Source organism: Oncorhynchus tshawytscha, linkage group LG16, assembly GCF_018296145.1.
Source record: "Oncorhynchus tshawytscha isolate Ot180627B linkage group LG16, Otsh_v2.0, whole genome shotgun sequence".
Classification (NCBI taxonomy): domain Eukaryota; kingdom Metazoa; phylum Chordata; class Actinopteri; order Salmoniformes; family Salmonidae; genus Oncorhynchus; species Oncorhynchus tshawytscha.
The window spans coordinates 74,133,437-74,154,911 of NC_056444.1; the positions used below are offsets into that span (position 1 = coordinate 74,133,437).

A 21,475-nucleotide genomic window follows, 5' to 3' on the forward strand; every position below is an offset into this window, starting at 1 on the left:
CCCCTATTTTCATCCACACATACTGTACACAGCCATATCTTCATCTACACATACTTTACACACCCCTATCTTCATCCACACATACTGTACACACCCCTATCTTCATCCACACATACTGTAGACACCCCTATCTTCATCTACACATACTGTAGACACACCCCTATCTTCCTCCACACATACTGTAGACACACACCCCTATTTTCATCCACACATACTGTAGACACACACCCCTATTTTCATCCACACATACTGTAGACACACACACACACTATATCTTTACTAACTGTAACTGTACACACACCCACTACCTGAAGGAAGCCATCTTACTCTGCACTAGATCAGGTCAGAAAACAGAAATGATGTTGGGCAGCTGCTGCCTGGGAGTGGGTAATTACAGTGCTATGTAGACAGCTTCATTCTAAACAGGTACTAAAAGCATCATCCATCATCCAATCACTGACACCCGCCTCACCATCGTCACGTGACAAGAGCGGAGTGTGGAGCTGTGGGGGAGATTGGTAAGGGTGCGCATGTGTGTGTGGGTGTGTGTTTCTGTATGTGAGTGTGCTTGCGCGTGTGCGTGTGTGTGCGTGTGTGTGTGTGTGTGTGTGGAAGGGGAGTCAGAGCGAGAGGGACGTGATTGGCTGCTGCCAGAAGTGCTTTTAGAAGTCAGCCAGTCAGAGGAGATGACCTGCCAATGACCTTGTATCACTTGACCTCCCCAGCCCTGAGGGTCAGTCACTCATAGAGAGAGATAGAGAATCTGGCTAAAAATACTGCAATCAGTTAAAGGACCCATTTCCCTCTTTGGTTGTGAAGTCTGGGTTCACTCACCAACCAATAATTCACAAAATGGGACAAACATCCGATTGAGGCTCCACATACAGATTTCTGTAAAAATATACTTTGTGTCCAATGCAAACTCCCAAAACAATGCATGCAGAGCAGAATTAGGACTATAGCCGCTAGATGTCAAAATCCAGAAAAGAGCTGTGACATTCGACAACCATCTAAAAGGCGGCGCTGCTCACACATTCCATCACAAAGCCCTCACCTACAGAGAGATTAACTTAGAGAAGAGTCCTCTCAGCCATTTCACAAACACAAACAGACCCAACAGAGCCCTAGGACAGCAACACAATTAGACCCAATCATGAGTAAGAAAAAGATAACTATTTGACACACTGAATAAATATATAAAAAATAATACTGAGCAAATTGTTATGCTATCTGGCTCTAAACAGAGAGTACACAGCGGCAAATTACCTGACCACTGTGACTGACCCAAAATTAAGAAAATCCTTAAATATGTACAGACTCAGTGAGCATAGCCTTGCTGTTGATAGAGTCCACCATAGGCAGACATGGCTCTCAAGAGAAGACAGGCTATGTGCACACTGCCCACAAAATGAGGTGGAAACTGACCTGCACTTCCTAACCTCCTGCCAAATGTATGACCACCTTTTAGACACATACACTGAGGGTTGAGTGTACATTGAGAGTTGAGTGTACATTGAGGGTTGAGTGTGCATTGATGGTTGAGTGTACATTGAGGGTTGAGTGTACATTGAGGGTTGAGTGTACATTGAGGGTTGAGTGTACATTGAGGGTTGAGTGTACATTGAGGGTTGAGTGTACATTGATGGTTGAGTGTACATTGATGGTTGAGTGTACATTGAGGGTTGAGTGTACATTGATGGTTGAGTGTACATTGATGGTTGAGTGTACATTGATGGTTGAGTGTACATTGAGGGTTGAGTGTACATTGAGGGTTGAGTGTACACTGAGTGTACACTGAGGATTGAGTGTACACTGAGTGTTGAATGTACACTGAGTATTGAGTGTACATTGAGTGTTGAGTGTACACTGAGTGTTGAATGTACACTGAGTGTTGAGTGTACATTGAGTGTTGAGTGTACACTGAGTGTTGAATGTACCCTGAGTGTTGAGTGTACATTGAGTGTTGAGTGTACACTGAGGGTTGAGTGTACACTGAGTGTTGAATGTACCCTAAGTGTTGAGTGTACATTGAGTGTTGAGTGTACACTGAGGGTTGAGTGTACATTGAGGGTGAATGGGCAAGACAAAAGATTGAAGTGCCTTTGAACAGGGTATGGTAGTAGGTGTCAGGCAACACTGCTGGGGTATTCATGCTCAACAGTTTCCTCTGTGTTTCAAGAGTGGTCCACCACCAAAAGGACATCCAGACAAATTGAAACTGTGGGAAACATTGGAGTCAACATGGGCCAGCATCTCTGTGAAACAAGGCAACCAGTGGAACGCAAACAACATTCAAATACCACCAATATTTCTCTGTTTATTTATCTTCCCCCACTATTCATACTACAACTATTTGTACACTGCTAAAACACTGTACATAGATAATATAACACGTGAAATGTCTTTATCTTTTTTAGTGCAATATTTACTATTAATTTATAATCGTTTTTGAATTGAGAAAGAGAGAGAGAGGGAAGGAAGGAGAGAGGGAAGAGAAGAATGGTGTGAGGGGAGTGAGGAGGCAGTAGGAGAGAAAGAGGCCTGAGGTTTGATTGACCCTCTTTTCATAAAGGGACTGATGAAAATACATTTTTATAGTCATCCAGTGCCACAGTCCGTCTCACGCCTCTGTACCACTCATCTGCCTAATCTGTGTGAATTTGATCCTTATCCTAGAGTATATGACAAAATATCTCAACATTTAGACATGTTAGTTTAAAAAGCAGCCAAGGACTATGAAATGTGTATAATGTTTCAAACAATACTGCATGTGTAAACATTTTGTCCATATAATTGTAGTGTTGTTATGTCTCCTCAGGAAAACGTAGGTTCAGGGGCGTGATTGTACGGAAATCACTTTTCTTTTCTCTGCTCTGTGAAAAAGAAACAAAAATAGTGGCTGACGCCTGGCACAGACCTGATTGAGAAAGGTTCATGAACTGGGCTCCTATTCAGCACGCACGGATGATTCACAGAGGAGGCACAAAGACATATCTGAAAGAAAATGTCCTCGAACCGCACCCACCCCTTCTCTTCTCCTCCCCTCCTCTCTCCTCTGCCCGCCGCCCCACCTCCCTGCTCCCCTCCTCTCTTCTTGGTCCACCGCCCCACCTCCCTGCTCCCCTCCTCTCTCCTCTGGCCACCGCCCCACCTCCCTGCTCCCCTCCTCTCTCCTCTGGCCACCGCCCCACCTCCCTGCTCCCCTCCTCTCTCATATGCCTGCTGCCCCACCTCCCTGCTCCTCTCTCCTCTGGCCGCCGCCCCACCTCCTTGCTCCCCTCCTCTCTCCTCTGGCCACTGCCCCCTCCCTGCTCCCCTCCTCTCTCATATGCCTGCTGCCCCACCTCCCTGCTCCCCTCCTCTCTCCTCTGGCCACCGCCCCACCTCCCTGCTCCCCTCCTCTCTCATATGCCTGCTGCCCCCTCCCTGCTCCTCTCTCCTCTGGCCGCCGCCCCCCTCCTTGCTCCCCTCCTCTCTCCTCTGCCCACCGCCCCACCTCCCTGCTCCCCTCCTCTCTCCTCTGGCCACCGCCCCACCTCCCTGCTCCCCTCCTCTCTCATATGCCTGCTGCCCCACCTCCCTGCTCCCCTCCTCTCTCCTCTGGCCACCGCCCCACCTCCCTGCTCCCCTCCTCTCTCATATGCCTGCTGCCCCACCTCCCTGCTCCTCTCATCTCTGGCCGCCGCCCCACCTCCTTGCTCCCCTCCTCTCTCCTCTGCCCACCGCCCCACCTCCCTGCTCCCCTCCTCTCTCCTCTGGCCACCGCCCCACCTCCCTGCTCCCCTCCTCTCTCATATGCCTGCTGCCCCACCTCCCTGCTCCTCTCTCCTCTGGCCGCCGCCCCACCTCCTTGCTCCCCTCCTCTCTCCTCTGGCCACCGCCCCACCTCCCTGCTCCCCTCCTCTCTCATATGCCTGCTGCCCCACCTCCCTGCTCCCCTCCTCTCTCCTCTGGCCACCGCCCCACCTCCCTGCTCCCCTCCTCTCTCATATGCCTGCTGCCCCACCTCCCTGCTCCTCTCTCCTCTGGCCGCCGCCCCACCTCCTTGCTCCCCTCCTCTCTCCTCTGCCCACCGCCCCACCTCCCTGCTCCCCTCCTCTCTCCTCTGGCCACCGCCCCACCTCCCTGCTCCCCTCCTCTCTCATATGCCTGCTGCCCCACCTCCCTGCTCCTCTCTCCTCTGGCCGCCGCCCCACCTCCTTGCTCCCCTCCTCTCTCCTCTGGCCACCGCCCCACCTCCCTGCTCCCCTCCTCTCTCATATGCCTGCTGCCCCACCTCCCTGCTCCCCTCCTCTCTCCTCTGGCCACCGCCCCACCTCCCTGCTCCCCTCCTCTCTCATATGCCTGCTGCCCCACCTCCCTGCTCCTCTCCTCTCTCCTCTGGCCACCGCCCCACCTCCCTGCTCCCCTCCTCTCTCATATGCCTGCTGCCCCACCTCCCTGCTCATCTCTCCTCTGGCCGCCGCCCCACCTCCTTGCTCCCCTCCTCTCTCCTCTGGCCACCGCCCCACCTCCTTGCTCTCCTCCTCTCTCCTCTGGCCGCCGCCCCAACTCCTTGCTCCCCTCCTCTCTCCTCTGCCCGCCGCCCCACCTCCTTGCTCCCCTCCTCTCTCCTCTGGACGCCGCCCCACCTCCTTGCTCCCCTCCTCTCTCCTCTGGCCGTCGCCCCACCTCCCACCTCCCTTCTCCCCTCCTCTCTCCTCTGCCCACAGCCCGCAGCCCCACCTCCCTGCTCCCCTCCTCTCTCATATGCCTGCTGCCCCACCTCCCTGCTCATCTCTCCTCTGGCCACCGCCCCACCTCCTTGCTCCCCTCCTCTCTCCTCTGGCCACCGCCCCACCTCCTTGCTCCCCTCCTCTCTCCTCTGGCCGCTGCCCCAACTCCTTGCTCCCCTCCTCTCTCCTCTGCCCGCCGCCCCACCTCCCTGCTCCCCTCCTCTCTCCTCTGGACGCCGCCCCACCTCCTCTCCCCTCCTCTCTCCTCTGGCCGCCGCCCCACCTCCCTGCTCCCCTCCTCTCTCCTCTGCCCGCAGCCCGCAGCCCCACCTCCCTGCTCCCCTCCTCTCTTCTTGGTCCACCGCCCCACCTCCCTGCTCCACTCCACTCTCCTCTGCCCGCAGCCCCACCTCCCTGCTCCCCTCCTCTCTCCTCTGCCCGCCGCCCTACCTCCCTGCTCCCCTCCTCTCTCCTCTCCTCTTTCCTCTGCCCGCCGCCCCCACCTCCCTGTTCCCCTCCTCTCTCCTCTCCTCTCTCCTCTGCCCGCCGCCCCACTTCCCTGTTCCCCTCCTCTCTCCTCTCCTCTTTCCTCTGCCCGCCGCCCCCCTCCCCCTCTCTGTTCCCCTCCTCTCTCCTCTTTCCTCTGCCCGCCGCCCCACCTCCCTGTTCCCCTCCTCTCTCCTCTCCTCTTTCCTCTGCCCGCCGACCCACTTCCCTGTTCCCCTCCTCTCTCCTCTCCTCTTTCCTCTGCCCGCCGACCCACTTCCCTGTTCCCCTCCTCTCTCCTCTCCTCTTTCCTCTGCCCGCCGCCCCACCTCCCTGTTCCCCTCCTCTCTCCTCTCCTCTTTCCTCTGCCCGCCGCCCCATCTCCCTGTTCCCCTCCTCTCTCCTCTCCTCTCTCCTCTGCCCGCCGCCCCACTTCCCTGTTCCCCTCCTCTCTCCTCTCCTCTCTCCTCGGCCTGCTGCCCCACCTCCCTGCTCCCCTGTGCTACCCTCGCTCTTCTCCATATGTCTGAGAGCCTGTCATTATGGTAACCTCCCCCGGGGCAGCAGAGAAGGGGGGTCGACTTTAGTTCAGGCAAATAGGCATTGCATGGCTCATTTATGATGTTTTGTTTGTGTGTGTGTGTGTGTGTGTGTGTGTGTGTGTGTGTGTGTGTGTGTGTGTGTGTGTGTTGTGTGTGTGTGTGTGTGTGTGTGTGTGTGTGTGTGTGTGTGTGTGTGTGTGTGTGTGTGTGTGTGTGTGTGTGTGTGTGTGTGTGTGTGTGTGTGTGTGTGTGTGTGTGTGTGTGTGTGTGTGTGTGTGTGTATATGAAATATATACACTCTAAATACTGGTACGGGAGTAAATGCTATTGCCTCATTTGAAGTGAAAAAATCAGAATCAAATATTGATTATTTTGTTTGAAATATTTTTTATGCATTCTACAAAACCATCAGTCCAAAAATCAATCTTCTATTAAAATGAATTCAAAAAATAACTTTAGGGCTCCTTCATTACAACAGATAGACTAAAGTATGTCTGACATCTTTACTGCAGCATCAGCATTCCCTGTAGAGGCTTATTGTTTTGTGTTCCCCAACTCACTTTGTGCCTGTGTGCAGTTTCTAAAAGGGCAACACAAAGCACCAATGTAAACAGAGCTGTAGGATAGAGGTCAGTAGCACCAATGTAAACAGAGCTGTAGGATAGAGGTCAGTAGCACCAATGTAAACAGAGCTGTAGGATAGAGGTCAGTAGCTCCAATGTAAACAGAGCTGTAGGCTAGAGGTCAGTAGCTCCAATGTAAACAGAGCTGTAGGATAGAGGTCAGTAGCACCAATGTAAACAGAGCTGTAGGCTAGAGGTCAGTAGCACCAATGTAAACAGAGCTGTAGGATAGAGGTCAGTAGCACCAATGTAAACAGAGCTGTAGGATAGAGGTCAGTAGCTCCAATGTAAACAGAGCTGTAGGATAGAGGTCAGTAGCACCAATGTAAACAGAGCTGTAGGATAGAGGTCAGTAGCACCAATGTAAACAGAGCTGTAGGCTAGAGGTCAGTAGCACCAATGTAAACAGAGCTGTAGGATAGAGGTCAGTAGCACCAATGTAAACAGAGCTGTAGGCTAGAGGTCAGTAGCACCAATGTAAACAGAGCTGTAGGCTAGAGGTCAGTAGCACCAATGTAAACAGAGCTGTAGGCTAGAGGTCAGTAGCACCAATGTAAAAAGAGCTGTAGGATAGAGGTCAGTAGCACCAATGTAAACAGAGCTGTAGGATATAGGTCAGTAGCTCCAATGTAAAGAGAGCTGTAGGATAGAGGTCAGTAGCTCCAATGTAAACAGAGCTGTAGGATAGAGGTCAGTAGCACCAATGTAAACAGAGCTGTAGGATAGAGGTCAGTAGCACCAATGTAAACAGAGCTGTAGGATAGAGGTCAGTAGCTCCAATGTAAACAGAGCTGTAGGATAGAGGTCAGTAGCTCCAATGTAAACAGAGCTGTAGGATAGAGGTCAGTAGCACCAATGTAAACAGAGCTGTAGGATAGAGGTCAGTAGCTCCAATGTAAACAGAGCTGTAGGCTAGAGGTCAGTAGCACCAATGTAAACAGAGCTGTAGGATAGAGGTCAGTAGCACCAATGTAAACAGAGCTGTAGGATAGAGGTCAGTAGCTCCAATGTAAACAGAGCTGTAGGATAGAGGTCAGTAGCTCCAATGTAAACAGAGCTGTAGGATAGAGGTCAGTAGCACCAATGTAAACAGAGCTGTAGGATAGAGGTCAGTAGCACCAATGTAAACAGAGCTGTAGGATAGAGGTCAGTAGCACCAATGTAAACAGAGCTGTAGGATAGAGGTCAGTAGCTCCAATGTAAACAGAGCTGTAGGATAGAGGTCAGTAGCTCCAATGTAAACAGAGCTGTAGGATAGAGGTCAGTAGCACCAATGTAAACAGGGCTGTAGGATAGAGGTCAGTAGCACCAATGTAAACAGAGCTGTAGGATAGAGGTCAGTAGCACCAATGTAAACAGAGCTGTAGGATAGAGGTCAGTAGCACCAATGTAAACAGAGCTGTAGGATAGAGGTCAGTAGCGCCAATGTAAACAGAGCTGTAGGATAGAGGTCAGTAGCACCAATGTAAACAGTGCTGTAGGATAGAGGTCAGTAGCTCCAATGTAAACAGTGCTGTAGGATAGAGGTCAGTAGCTCCAATGTAAACAGAGCTGTAGGATAGAGGTCAGTAGCTCCAATGTAAACAGAGCTGTAGGATAGAGGTCAGTAGCACCAATGTAAACAGAGCTGTAGGATAGAGGTCAGTAGCTCCAATGTAAGCAGAGCTGTAGGATAGAGGTCAGTAGCTCCAATGTAAACAGAGCTGTAGGACAGAGGTCAGTAGCTCCAATGTAAACAGAGCTGTAGGATAGAGGTCAGTAGCTCCAATGTAAACAGAGCTGTAGGATAGAGGTCAGTAGCACCAATGTAAACAGAGCTGTAGGATAGAGGTCAGTAGCACCAAAGTAAACAGAGCTGTAGGATAGAGGTCAGTAGCACCAATGTAAACAGAGCTGTAGGATAGAGGTCAGTAGCTCCAATGTAAACAGAGCTGTAGGATAGAGGTCAGTAGCTCCAATGTAAACAGTGTTGTAGGATAGAGGTCAGTAGCACCAATGTAAACAGAGCTGTAGGATAGAGGTCAGTAGCACCAATGTAAACAGAGCTGTAGGATAGAGGTCAGTAGCACCAATGTAAACAGAGCTGTAGGATAGAGGTCAGTAGCACCAATGTAAACAGAGCTGTAGGATAGAGGTCAGTAGCGCCAATGTAAACAGAGCTGTAGGATAGAGGTCAGTAGCACCAATGTAAACAGTGCTGTAGGATAGAGGTCAGTAGCTCCAATGTAAACAGTGCTGTAGGATAGAGGTCAGTAGCTCCAATGTAAACAGAGCTGTAGGATAGAGGTCAGTAGCTCCAATGTAAACAGAGCTGTAGGATAGAGGTCAGTAGCACCAATGTAAACAGAGCTGTAGGATAGAGGTCAGTAGCTCCAATGTAAGCAGAGCTGTAGGATATAGGTCAGTAGCTCCAATGTAAACAGAGCTGTAGGATAGAGGTCAGTAGCTCCAATGTAAACAGAGCTGTAGGATAGAGGTCAGTAGCTCCAATGTAAACAGAGCTGTAGGATAGAGTTCAGTAGCTCCAATGTAAACAGAGCTGTAGGATAGAGGTCAGTAGCTCCAATGTAAACAGAGCTGTAGGATAGAGGTCAGTAGCACCAATGTAAACAGAGCTGTAGGATAGAGGTCAGTAGCACCAAAGTAAACAGAGCTGTAGGATAGAGGTCAGTAGCACCAATGTAAACAGAGCTGTAGGATAGAGGTCAGTAGCTCCAATGTAAACAGAGCTGTAGGATAGAGTTCAGTAGCTCCTATGTAAACAGTGTTGTAGGATAGAGGTCAGTAGCACCAATGTAAACAGAGCTGTAGGATAGAGGTCAGTAGCACCAATGTAAACAGAGCTGTAGGATAGAGGTCAATAGCACCAATGTAAACAGAGCTGTAGGATAGAGGTCAGTAGCACCAATGTAAACAGAGCTGTAGGATAGAGGTCAGTAGCACCAATGTAAACAGAGCTGTAGGATAGAGGTCAGTAGCTCCAATGTAAACAGAGCTGTAGGATAGAGGTCAGTAGCACCAATGTAAACAGAGCTGTAGGATAGAGGTCAGTAGCTCCAATGTAAACAGAGCTGTGGGATAGAGGTCAGTAGCTCCAATGTAAACAGAGCTGTAGGATAGAGGTCAGTAGCTCCAATGTAAACAGAGCTGTAGGATAGAGGTCAGTAGCTCCAATGTAAACAGAGCTGTAGGATAGAGGTCAGTAGCTCCAATGTAAACCGAGCTGTAGGATAGAGGTCAGTAGCTCCGCACACACAATCTGCAGTGACATCCATTCATTTTACTGATGTGTGTTTTCCTGAAGAGAGGAGAAATCCTTTCTGAGCCTGCAGCCAACTGCTTCATCTAAGGCTCAGAGACAAACCTGTCTCTATTCAATGTCTGTGTGCGGAAATAACAGGAGAATTCCTCTGCAATAAACATGCAACCTTGACAAACTTTCACCTCTGTGTGCACCCCTCCTTTCTCTCTCTCCCTCCCTTTCTATTCCTCTCTCTATGTATCTCTTCTTCCCTCGTTCTACCTTGCTCTCTTTCTCTCTCTCCCTCCTCTCTCTCTCCCTCCCTTTCTATTCCTCTCTCTATGTATCTCTTCTTCCCTCGTTCTACCTTGCTCTCTTTCTCTCTCTCCATCTCTACCTCTCTCTCTCCCACACTCTCCCCCTCGCTCTTACTCTCTCTTCCTAGCTCTCTTTCTCTCTTCCTCGCTCTACCTCTCTCTTCCTCGCTCTACCTCTACCTTGAGCTGACTTGATCGCAGACCTGTCCAAGAGGACATTTCCCTGGTCCGGCAGCCAGAAGTGCTGAGCGCTGCTGTTTTCTTTATATACAGAAATACGCTGAGACTGTAAGCTGTCCCCAAACACCTGGTCCCTGGAGGAGGAGGAGGAGGAGGAGGAGGAGGAGGAGAAGAGGAAAGGAAAGGAGAAGCAAGAACTGTGTTGTGGGTGTGTGTGTGCATGTGTGCATGTGTGTGCATATGATTATTGGTGTTGTTTGTTTATCGCTGCTTTGAATAATCAATTGTCAAACAAACATAGGATAGCCGAGAGAGAGAGAGAGAGAGAGAGAGAGAGAGAGAAACCCCAGAACATCGTATTTATTTAAATTCATTAGTAGCAATGAAATGTTTAAATTGATTTAATTTCAGAGTACACTTATTGCATGTACATTATGCATTATGTTAATACTAGGTTTACTGAATTAATTAATTACAATAAAGCAAGTAAGAAATCACTTACACATGTAAATGCAAAAGTAATGCAACATGCCTCTGAATCATTCTGCATTTAAATGAGTTACGGTGTCTAATGCTATTGGGGTCGTAAGCATGAGAACAGGTGTCCATATTGCTATAACCGGAATAATTGCAAGGCTCCTATTATAGCCATGTGGTCCCGGAAAAACTCAAGGACTTATGGTATAACTTTAGATATGTCTCTGAATGCTTGCAATATAAAAAGATTTGGACTCACTATGCAATATAAAAAGTTTTGAACTCACTATGCAATATAAAAAGTGTTGAACTCACTATGCAATATAAAAAGATTTAAACTCACTATGCAATATAAAAAGATTTGGACTCACTATGCAATATAAAAAGTTTTGAACTCACTATGCAATATAAAAAGTTTTAAACTCACTATGCAATATAAAAAGATTTGAACTCACTATGCAATATAAAACGTTTTGAACTCACTATGCAATATAAAAAGTGTTGAACTCACTATGCAATATAAAAAGATTTGGACTCACTATGCAATATAAAAAGATTTGGACTCACTATGCAATATAAAAAGATTTGGACTCACTATGCAATATAAAAAGATTTGGACTCACTATGCAATATAAAAAGATTTGAACTCACTATGCAATATAAAACCTTTTGAACTCACTATGCAATATAAAAAGTGTTGAACTCACTATGCAATATAAAAAGATTTGAACTCAATATGCAAAATAAAAAAATTTCAACTCACTATGCAATATAAAAAGATTTGGACTCACTATGCAATATAAAAAGTGTTGAACTCACTATGCAATATAAAACGTTTTGAACTCACTATGCAATATAAAACGTTTTGAACTCACTATGCAATATAAAAAGTGTTGAACTCACTATGCAATATAAAAAGATTTGGACTCACTATGCAATATAAAAAGTGTTGAACTCACTATGCAATATAAAAAGATTTGGACTCACTATGCAATATAAAAAGATTTGGACTCACTATGCAATATAAAAAGATTTGAACTCACTATGCAATATAAAACGTTTTGAACTCACTATGCAATATAAAAAGTTTTCAACTCACTATGCAATATAAAAAGATTTGGACTCACTATGCAATATAAAAAGTGTTGAACTCACTATGCAATATAAAACGTTTTAAACTCACTATGCAATATAAAAAGTGTTGAACTCACTATGCAATATAAAAAGTGTTGAACTCACTATGCAATATAAAAAGATTTGGACTCACTATGCAATATAAAAAGATTTGGACTCACTATGCAATATAAAAAGTGTTGAACTCACTATGCAATATAAAAAGATTTGGACTCACTATGCAATATAAAAAGATTTGGACTCACTATGCAATATAAAAAGTGTTGAACTCACTATGCAATATAAAAAGATTTGGACTCACTATGCAATATAAAAAGATTTGGACTCACTATGCAATATAAAAAGATTTGAACTCACTATGCAATATAAAAAGATTTGGACTCACTATGCAATATAAAAAGATTTGGACTCACTATGCAATATAAAAAGTGTTGAACTCACTATGCAATATAAAAAGATTTGGACTCACTATGCAATATAAAAAGATTTGGACTCACTATGCAATATAAAAAGTGTTGAACTCACTATGCAATATAAAAAGATTTGGACTCACTATGCAATATAAAAAGATTTGACTGGGTTCAACCTTATCAAGGCACATTTTGAATAGAACCCTTATTAATACTAGTGTCAGAGTATGACAGAGCTGTCACTGTGATGAGGGAGCTGTGCATCTTGGGAAAAGAGAGGAAAGAGGAGTAATGATCCATCAGACAACAATGGTTGAATGGTTTCAAACTAAATGTCAGTCTACACAAAATTGCAAAGGTGCTCTCATCAATTGACAGGCAGGCAGCCCAATGCTGAAACTGTCAGAGGACGACTAATAAGGTGTTTTCAGGAGCTCCGGGATATATGTACAGATGCTTAAAACCAGTTATTGCTAGCTGTGCAGTGCCTCTGTGTCCAGGAGATATGGGGGCATATTTAACAAGGTTAAAGTCCGTTAATTGAGTCAAATAACAGTGCATAAAAATCATAATCATCATTATCATCTTTATCATGTACATCAGAAACATCATCATCATCAACATCATACTGTAATAGTGAGTACATTTTGTAACTTTGTTTGAAAAAAACGAATTCCTTATAGCATTCCTAATATGGTCATCATGTATTATTGCAGGAAGCAAAACTAATGGTGTGTATTTAAATTACTTTAAATGACTGTGTAAAATATAAAAATAAATTTGGTACAGTGCACTGCCTGAGGTTGCACAGTTATCCTCCCATTGATTCATCCCAGCTCATCTTTCTCAGGTCATAAGGCATTACAGGCATTAGACTTCAGCTTTATGAATTAAGTCTGTATAGTTTCATTGTTTTTTTCAAGTTATTGTAGGTGAAAACTATTAACTAAAAAATGGCTGTATGGAGCACTTTTGGCAGAATTATTTGACAAAGGAGGCAATAAGTTTTTGTCGATTAACTGTTGACATGCAATGGAGGAGCATACTGAATACATAATTTCCATATGAAATTGTTGCATAACAATTTAATAAAAAATGTAATGCAATGAAGGACTAACAAAATGGAATGTTATCAAAAAATAAGCATGATTGTAACAGATCCATAATTATAGTAAAATGAATAGTGCTCTAGTATCAGGCTATAGAATACTATTCTTCTCGGGCCGTTTCAATGCTGGATGAAATATTGTCCTGAACAAAAGTTTTTTCCTTGTTGAAAAAGCCAAAAAGCTTGTGAGCCTCTGAGGTCACCCAGATGAAGGATCATCTTTCTCTCCTTGACTCACTGACCAGATCACTGTCGTCTGTAGGCATGTTGAAGGTCACCGGGTCAGAGTTGAACTCTGGAGTAACTGCATACATTAGCATGACTTGCACAAACTTATGTGCATGTGTCCATAATAACTCTATAATAGTGGCATATTCATTCATGTAAAAAAAATATGCATTGAAAATCCCAAAATACAAGTACAATTGTCTACACTTGCAATTAATTTAAATGAAGGCATTGGTAAGTAGGCCAATAGTTTACACCAAGTAAATGAAGCAATTCCGTGTTTCCAATTGTTTTGTAATTTTCAGCCCTGCACCACATTTACTGGTGATAAATAACACACACAAAAACTAATCTACTAAATTAAATTAGGAGCGTATTCGATATTTCAACAAAAAAATGGTTTATCACTTGTGTGGTTTTAAAGGTGACATTAAACTATAAGTCCTATATATTAACACCCCGGATAACCTGTTACACCATTAATAACGTTTTATGAGGCATTAAACGAATCTCTACCGAATGCATTTCAGAGGTGTCGTGCGTGCCCAGGCAATTCATTTGTTCATTTATAGGAGAACATGACATTTTAGAGAGCGTTTTATCGTCGAACCATGAGTGTTCAAACTGTAAAAAATATTCAAGGAGTGGATTCTTATTTTCTGAAATATGTTTATGATTAGGCTATAGCTCACTAGTTTAGGAAAGAGGATTCTACCAGTCAATAGATCTATCAGTCAATTCCGTTGAAATCCTTCAAATGCTGGTATGATAATTAAAACCATTGAAAAAAGAAAAAGATCATCAGTGAAAGTGAAACGAGAGAGAGAGAGAGAGAGAGAAAAAGAAAAGAGAGAGGGTGAGAGAGAGAGAGAGAGAGAGAGAGAGAGAGAGAGAGAGACAGAGAGAGAGACAGACAGAGAGAGAGACAGAGAGAGAGAGAGAGAGAGAGAGAGAGAGAGAGAGAGAGACAGAGAGAGAGAGAGAGAGACAGAGAGAGAGAGAGAGAGAGAGAGAGAGAGAGAGAGAGAGAGAGAGAGAGAGAGAGAGAGAGAGAGAGAGAGAGAGAGGAACCAACCATGTTGAAATGAAATGAAAAATAAATGCAAAAATACATATTCAAGAACATGAAATAGGTCAATATAACATATTACAATTCAAATCACTTTTAAGTTATTCAAAATGTGTATAAACAAAGGCATGTACTTTAGATAGGCTATTGATATATATTATTTTGGAAATAGCTTTCAGCCTTATGCGGTACTTGAAACTCACTGGAAAATGTAAAATGAATTGGATATTATTTTAAAACAAGATAAACCCTGACGGAAATGTAGACTTTTTAGTCCAAAATATTTTAAGTAGGCTGTACCGAAGAAAGAGCTGGCCACAACGTTAATGTAGTGATGCTTTAATGACATGCAAGAGACAATAAATAACTAAATCAAGTTTAGTAGGCCTACTAAATACACAAATACATATAATAATATTGATTGTCTGAATAAAGTTATGTTATTTGATATGAACTCATAAAGTGCAATAATCATTATATTATTTCACCTGACAAGCGAGCGCAACTCAAATGTCCTCTTGAATAGGCTACTCCAATGAAAAGTCTCAGGTAGGCCTACATGCGCCCCTAAAATGAGGAATCACTGACTCAAACACTTACAATAACACATTCTGGAGTTCACAAAACTTACCCTGCTTTCCGTGTTGTTTTTTTGTGTGAAAAACAACATGACCCTGATCAACCAATTAGGAAGAAATTCCTCCTAATGGAGAATCAAAGAACCTGCATGTTGATGATACTGTCTGCCACTATTACACACCTTGTTTTGTAATGCATGAGACAGTTCCTCTAGTTGAGTGTCAATGGGCGGCAGGTGTTTGGGAGAGCATGAGGTCGGTTCAAGTTGTCCAGGGGAGGAATAAGTGTCCAGGCTGTTGGAGCGTGAGCTTTCTGAGCAGCTCGAGGGCACGGAAGGGGCCACCGGGAGAAGACCCTCGCGCATTAATTTCTTCTGTTTCATGCGCCGGTTCTGGAACCAAATCTTCACCTGCGTCTCGCTCAGTTGCAGGGCACTCGCGATCTCCACGCGTCTGGCTCGCGTCAGGTACTTGTTGAAGTGGAACTCCTTCTCGAGCTCTGTGAGCTGTTTGGTGGTGAAATTGGTCCTTAGTACCCCGTTAGCGGTAATATGATGCCCATCGGTGGGAATGCTGTGGTTACCTCCACCTCCTCTGTCCATACTGACGCCCGGAGCGACTATACTTAATCCACAGGCCATGTGCATCTTGGCTGAAAAGACAGTTAAAACACAGGTATAGTATAAATATATCGGCTGAATTCAATGAAGTAACCCAGCCATAAAATATAGACAGTACAAAATGTATGACTACCGGTTTATATCAATCACTACCGGTTTATATCCATCACAATTACTTATAAAACATATATTAAATAGGTTAATTCAGTTAATTGGTTAAGTGTATTAACATCCATAAATTGGAGTAGATGATTGCGCGGGGGAAACTTGGCTCTAGCGCCACATTCACATGCTCTTGTGCCAAACATTCAGCTGTGAAGTTCCTGATACTGTTGTATCTGGACCACGAGGACAGGTGTTGGATGTAATAACATATATCACAGTACAGGTATAGGCTATCTAACAGGGCCTATATCAGAGAGAACAGAAAGCTCATATGATAAATGTTGACATCCATGTTTTAGACAAAGAAGAATGTTAGAGACACGTTACATATACAGAGGCTACCAAACCTAACCTGAAATGAGAGTGCAGTAGCCAATAGTGGATATGAAAAAAAAACCTCGACAGACAAAACAGTACAGTAAGTAAATAAGCGCTTTGGCTCTCATGAATAGATAATCACATTCTGATTAATGACGTCTAAGATAATAGAAATTGGCGCTGGCCAGAAGGCGTAAAATGAAAATATTTGAGGAATGACTTGCACGCTTTAGAAATAGCCAGCCAGCAGAGCCAGGGCAAGCCGCCGAGCCGAGGCCTTCCCAGCCAAGGAGAGAGAGAGAGAGAAAGACGATAAGGAGAGAGAGAGAGAGAGAGAGATCGATACACATTGCCTCAGCCATCGGGGCATCCTGCCCACAGTAATTCAGGTGCTGTCAGAGCATAATCGAAGAATGACACACTAGGAGTATATACACTGTACCAGCAGATCAAGAGGCAGAGGGGTGATAGGCCTTTATGCAAGAGAGAACATAGGGATGCTTTGCTTCGTGCCAAGACTAATAAACCCCCCTGAAACGTTGCTGCTGCTGTCACTAATCATACTACTGCTAACAATGTGGCGCTAAAGAGATCTACTCCAACCCTGGAAATCATCCTTACAGATACTATATCAATATCTTTACAGCTGTTTGTATGATAGCTTAGAACGCTGGCTAGAGGACATTGATAGCAGTCCCGGCAAGCAACATAAACAATCAATATAAATGAAGACATATGTGGTGACTATATGAACTGTCAGCCTGGTACCAACTGATAAGCGTCGACAGCCTTAATTGTTCCGCTGTATTCTTATGTATCTGAGACGGACAACAAAGAAGGTCATCTTCAAACTCTGGAGCCCGTATTCATGAAGCGTTCCCCCTGTCCATTTCATTTGTATTCATGGTGGTCAAAAAGGCAAACTGATCCTAGATCAGCACTCCTATTCTGAGGCGCTTTGTGAATACAGGCCCAGATTGCACATCATAATAGAACCAGACAGAAGGATCTCTATTGGGTCCATATCACCCCAATAAAGCATCTCTTTATTCAGATGTGTTTGAGATGCAATTCTTCCGAAGGCTGTGAGCTCACAGATTTCCCTTTTCACCTCACACTGGATACTCAGATTTAGATATTGTGCTGTGAGGTCTTGTGAGACGACATCTCTTTGTCAGGATGAGAAATTACTTTTAATGGGCAATGTCAAGATACTCAAGGTATTTTTTTAAATATACCACGTATTCTACATGAGTTGTATGATCTAATTTCTGTGAAATCAGAACGTTTATGCTGAGTGTCACAGTAAAGGCTCATGAGATGTTGGTGGACTGATGATATGTGACAATGATTATGTTAAAACGGACACATGTAATGGTGCTGGGCACTGAGATCAATACACAAGGCTCTCATTACTGTACAGACAGATAATCAATAGGCAGAGAGCTCTAATGTTACTAACGTTATAGGGAGTGCGTTTGACTAAATTTAAGATTAGCAGCATTGCACACTGCACGCTCAGGCAATATTGCATTGTCAGAGCACAATGATGTGAAAGCAAAGCACGTGGATAGCTATTATATTTCATTCTATTCTATTCTATTATTTTATTTTATTCCCTTCTATTGTGTTATAGTGTGGGAAATATCTCCACCCTTTTTCTGCGCCCAATAGGTAGAGAGAGGCAAGTTGGCCTATACTGTATAATAACCATGTACACCTCGCCCAGCCTCCCCTGCCCGCATCCCAGTCCATTCCGATTATCCCAATCCGGGTAGAATACATAGTTCAATTGTCACATATGGTTATTGTAGTAGGCTGATTCAGGAATCGTAAGTATTACAGTTATCATATTAATATTTTTGCTGGAAGTTTTGTTAAAGGTAAATTCACAAGTATGCATGTATTTGTACATTTTGATCCACATCACTTGCTGAAAAATAGGTTACATGCATCCAAATGTATCATTTTCTTATTTTAAAAAATGTTGTTGATGATGTTGAGCGACTTTACGAAACTTCATCCACGCTCGAACACGTCACAGTTTGTTGCCCGTTGCACAGTCGCCTAGACTGTACTTTCTCACAGCACAGCACTGTCCTTCATACTGAATTGTGAATATGGCACATTAAAATGTATACTTTCCAATAGTAGGCTATGTTGATGAATCAATGGGCAGTTTACTAAAAGTTTATAGGTGCTATTGTTTTTCGTATCAACAATAAATACAATGTTTAAAAGGTAGTTTGTCAATAAGATGCTTATTGTCTTTCCAAATGGAAATGTAAACTCCAAAACTTACCCGTCCGAGCTTGACTTCTCTTCTTCACGTTCATCCAATCAAAAGTTTTGCTCCTGTGACTTAGTTCAGGTACCTTACACTTGGGGTCGGAGTGAGAGCTACTGTCCACAACAGCAAAGTGAACATTAGACCCATCGTGAGTGTAGATTTTAATGTGCGCATTTATAGACCCGAATTCTGCGTGCGCTAGCGCCTCAGTCCCGGTGATGTGTGTGGAAGAGGAGTATCCAAGTCCCGGGAAGTCGTGTTCCTGCACCCGGAGGTAGGAGGGGAGACGAGAGTAGTGAATGCAGGCCGGTGGCGTGGTTGAAAAGCCCTGACTCGGTGTCAGAGGAGAGCTGCTCGAGCCTGAGTAGACTGGTAGCTGAGTTACCGTGCAGTCGGTCGCAGAATTGGCACCGGAGAAAGACGGGTAACTGTGTTGTAATGAATATCCCGGGTCACCCTCTGATAAAGAGTTACCCTCATTGCCAGCTCCAAGTTCTGGAGAAATGATCTGGCCCAAGTCACCTATCCTGACCTCCCCTGGTCGGTGTCCCCCTGCGAACAGAGCGCTACTCTCCCCATCGCACGTTAACTCTTGATACAAATTCATTATCACCTACGCATAATCATTGGATCGGTCAAACGGTTATAGGACTCATGGACGGGTGGCCTCTAGCTAACACCCAATAACGCATGGATGACCGAGATAGCGACCATAGACAGTCAGAGGGACATGCCCTGGAGAAATTCTATCTCTGATTGATGGAGATGACGTGCCCTCTTGGTCTTGGCCAATAGATGGACATCTATGTCATCCACGGGGACAACACACTGATTAATCAAGCCAATCAAGTTGTAGACTCATTTCATGTGGTCAAATTAACAAACTCCAGTACAGCAGACAATAGCTGTTTAGTCCCCATCGTTCATGGTAACTTTCTTTTCTCAAACAGGGCTGTTTAAATGAGTAGGATTTACACATTAGATGGACATAGAAGAGATACTTGGTCATCAAATAGGACTGGGATATGGAGAAACAAGTAAGTCAAGTTTGCTAAGACGATGGACCGACGCTTCGGAAGTCTGGCTTTCATCAAAGTATCACTGCTCGTTTTTAAAACAGGCACAGGTAAGATGACGTCAGCTGTGATATGTTTGTACCACACAGTGCTGCAGGCCTGCGGTGATCTACCAACTTTGTGACTATCATGCCAGCTTTGTTGTTATCAATTATAAACGGTTAGGGCTAGATGTTTTTTTTACAACTGGTTTTAAGGTCCAATGAAAGTAATGAAATTTGTTAGCAGGTCCTGGATTTAAATGTTTGCCAATAGGAATATAGGCCTAAGCCGTTCATTATACAAAAACCCTCAAAATATAATAGACTAAGGGAATCCAGACTAGTCATTGATTGACATTAGTCTCGTACACAATTATAATGCGATTATGGTTTCTTCAGCAGCAGAGGCCGTGATCAGTGCAGGGCTAAAGGTCATGTGAAAGACACACTTAATGGGTTCAAAGGTCGTGACCGTGGCTGTTGAGCTCTTCACTGACATTTACACGTTAGTCATTCAGCAGAACCTTTTATCTTGAGCGACTTGCAGGAGCATTTAGGGTTAAGTGCCTAGTTCGAGGGCACATCGACAGATTCACCTAGTCAGCTTGGGGATTCGAACCAGCGACCTTTCCGTTACTGACCCAATGCTCTTAACCGCTAGGCTACCCACTGGCATTGGAGCTGTCAATAGTCTCTGAATAACTAGGAACATCGGTGGTGACAGGTGGACAATCACGTTCCGGTTTGTGTTCCTAATTACCAACAATTAGCTATGCAGCCTCTACACAGTTTACTTAATGAAATGGGATGCTAAACTAATATAAAGTTAGTAACTATGAATGATCTAACTATGTCAATATTGCACATTCAATGCTGTTATTTCAGATAAATAGGACTAGATCTTTACTATTCCACAAACACAGCAAGCCTTTTTCTCGACAGTAAAGTATATTTTCATTTTTCGAGACGTGGCATGGGAAATTGTAAAAGTGCTAATTCAATAAATAAAGGAATACAACAACAAACTTTATATTCCACTTTGTTCATCCGATATAATTCCCATAGTTACGTGTATATTCCTAGACGCTTATCCTCATTTCATTGTACTACAAGCAGAGCTAAACCTGTTTAATTGCCCTTGACATTAAATGTGTATCTTTTCAGATTACATAGAAAAATCTATACCACCACATTCACATAACATGAGAAAACATATTAGTATTAGCTCGTGAACAAAATAATTTAGAAAGGTTACACAATTGTATTTAGCCTTAATTGAAGGATGTTTAGAAATAAAGATAATTACAACGTTATTAATGATAATGTAATCATGTCTGTTGCGCTCCAGATATTGACTGGTTGAGACCGAAGTAGGTGGGGATGCCACAAAACTTTAGTTTTTTTCTCCTTCAAATTAATTTGTGGATAGTCTTGAGTTTAGTGTGTTTAGTGTGTAATATAACATATACCGGTACACCAACATTGCAATAAAGTAATGGTTTGTTTATTTGTATTATTGTAGGCCTACTAATTATCGTATTATTATGATTATTATAAAGCATATATCATTGTTACTATGCTGTTCTTGTTTTCTTGTTATTCATTGTATTTGTCATCTGCATTTTTGTTTAAATTATTATTATCACATATAACATTATTTTCTATCAAAGACCATATCACTAACCTGATCACATCATATTTATCCACAACAGTAATTACAGAGCAATTCTATATAATCAACGATTTAGGCCTATAACGGCATACAACCTTCTATAGACTACACCCCTGAAACCCGGTCGCAGCTGGGGGAGGTAATGGAATTCTACAGGCAGCGATGAGCTGAATGACTGAGTGCGATATATTCCTTCCCTCCGCGCATTTGCATGCAACACTTATCCATCTTGTTGTCAGCTCGCG

General features: G+C 44.0%; 1 protein-coding gene across 1 annotated transcript; it reads right to left on the reverse strand.

Moving 5' to 3' along the window:
• Positions 1-15,305: 15,305 nt before the first annotated feature.
• On the reverse strand, positions 15,306-19,108 carry LOC112235478 (homeobox protein Hox-C1a-like). The gene is given in 3 exon segments (XM_024403928.1): positions 15,306-15,449; positions 15,452-15,760; positions 18,514-19,108. Coding segments are annotated over 3 exon segments (984 nt in total). The 3' UTR covers positions 15,306-15,369.
• Positions 19,109-21,475: the final 2,367 nt, after the last annotated feature.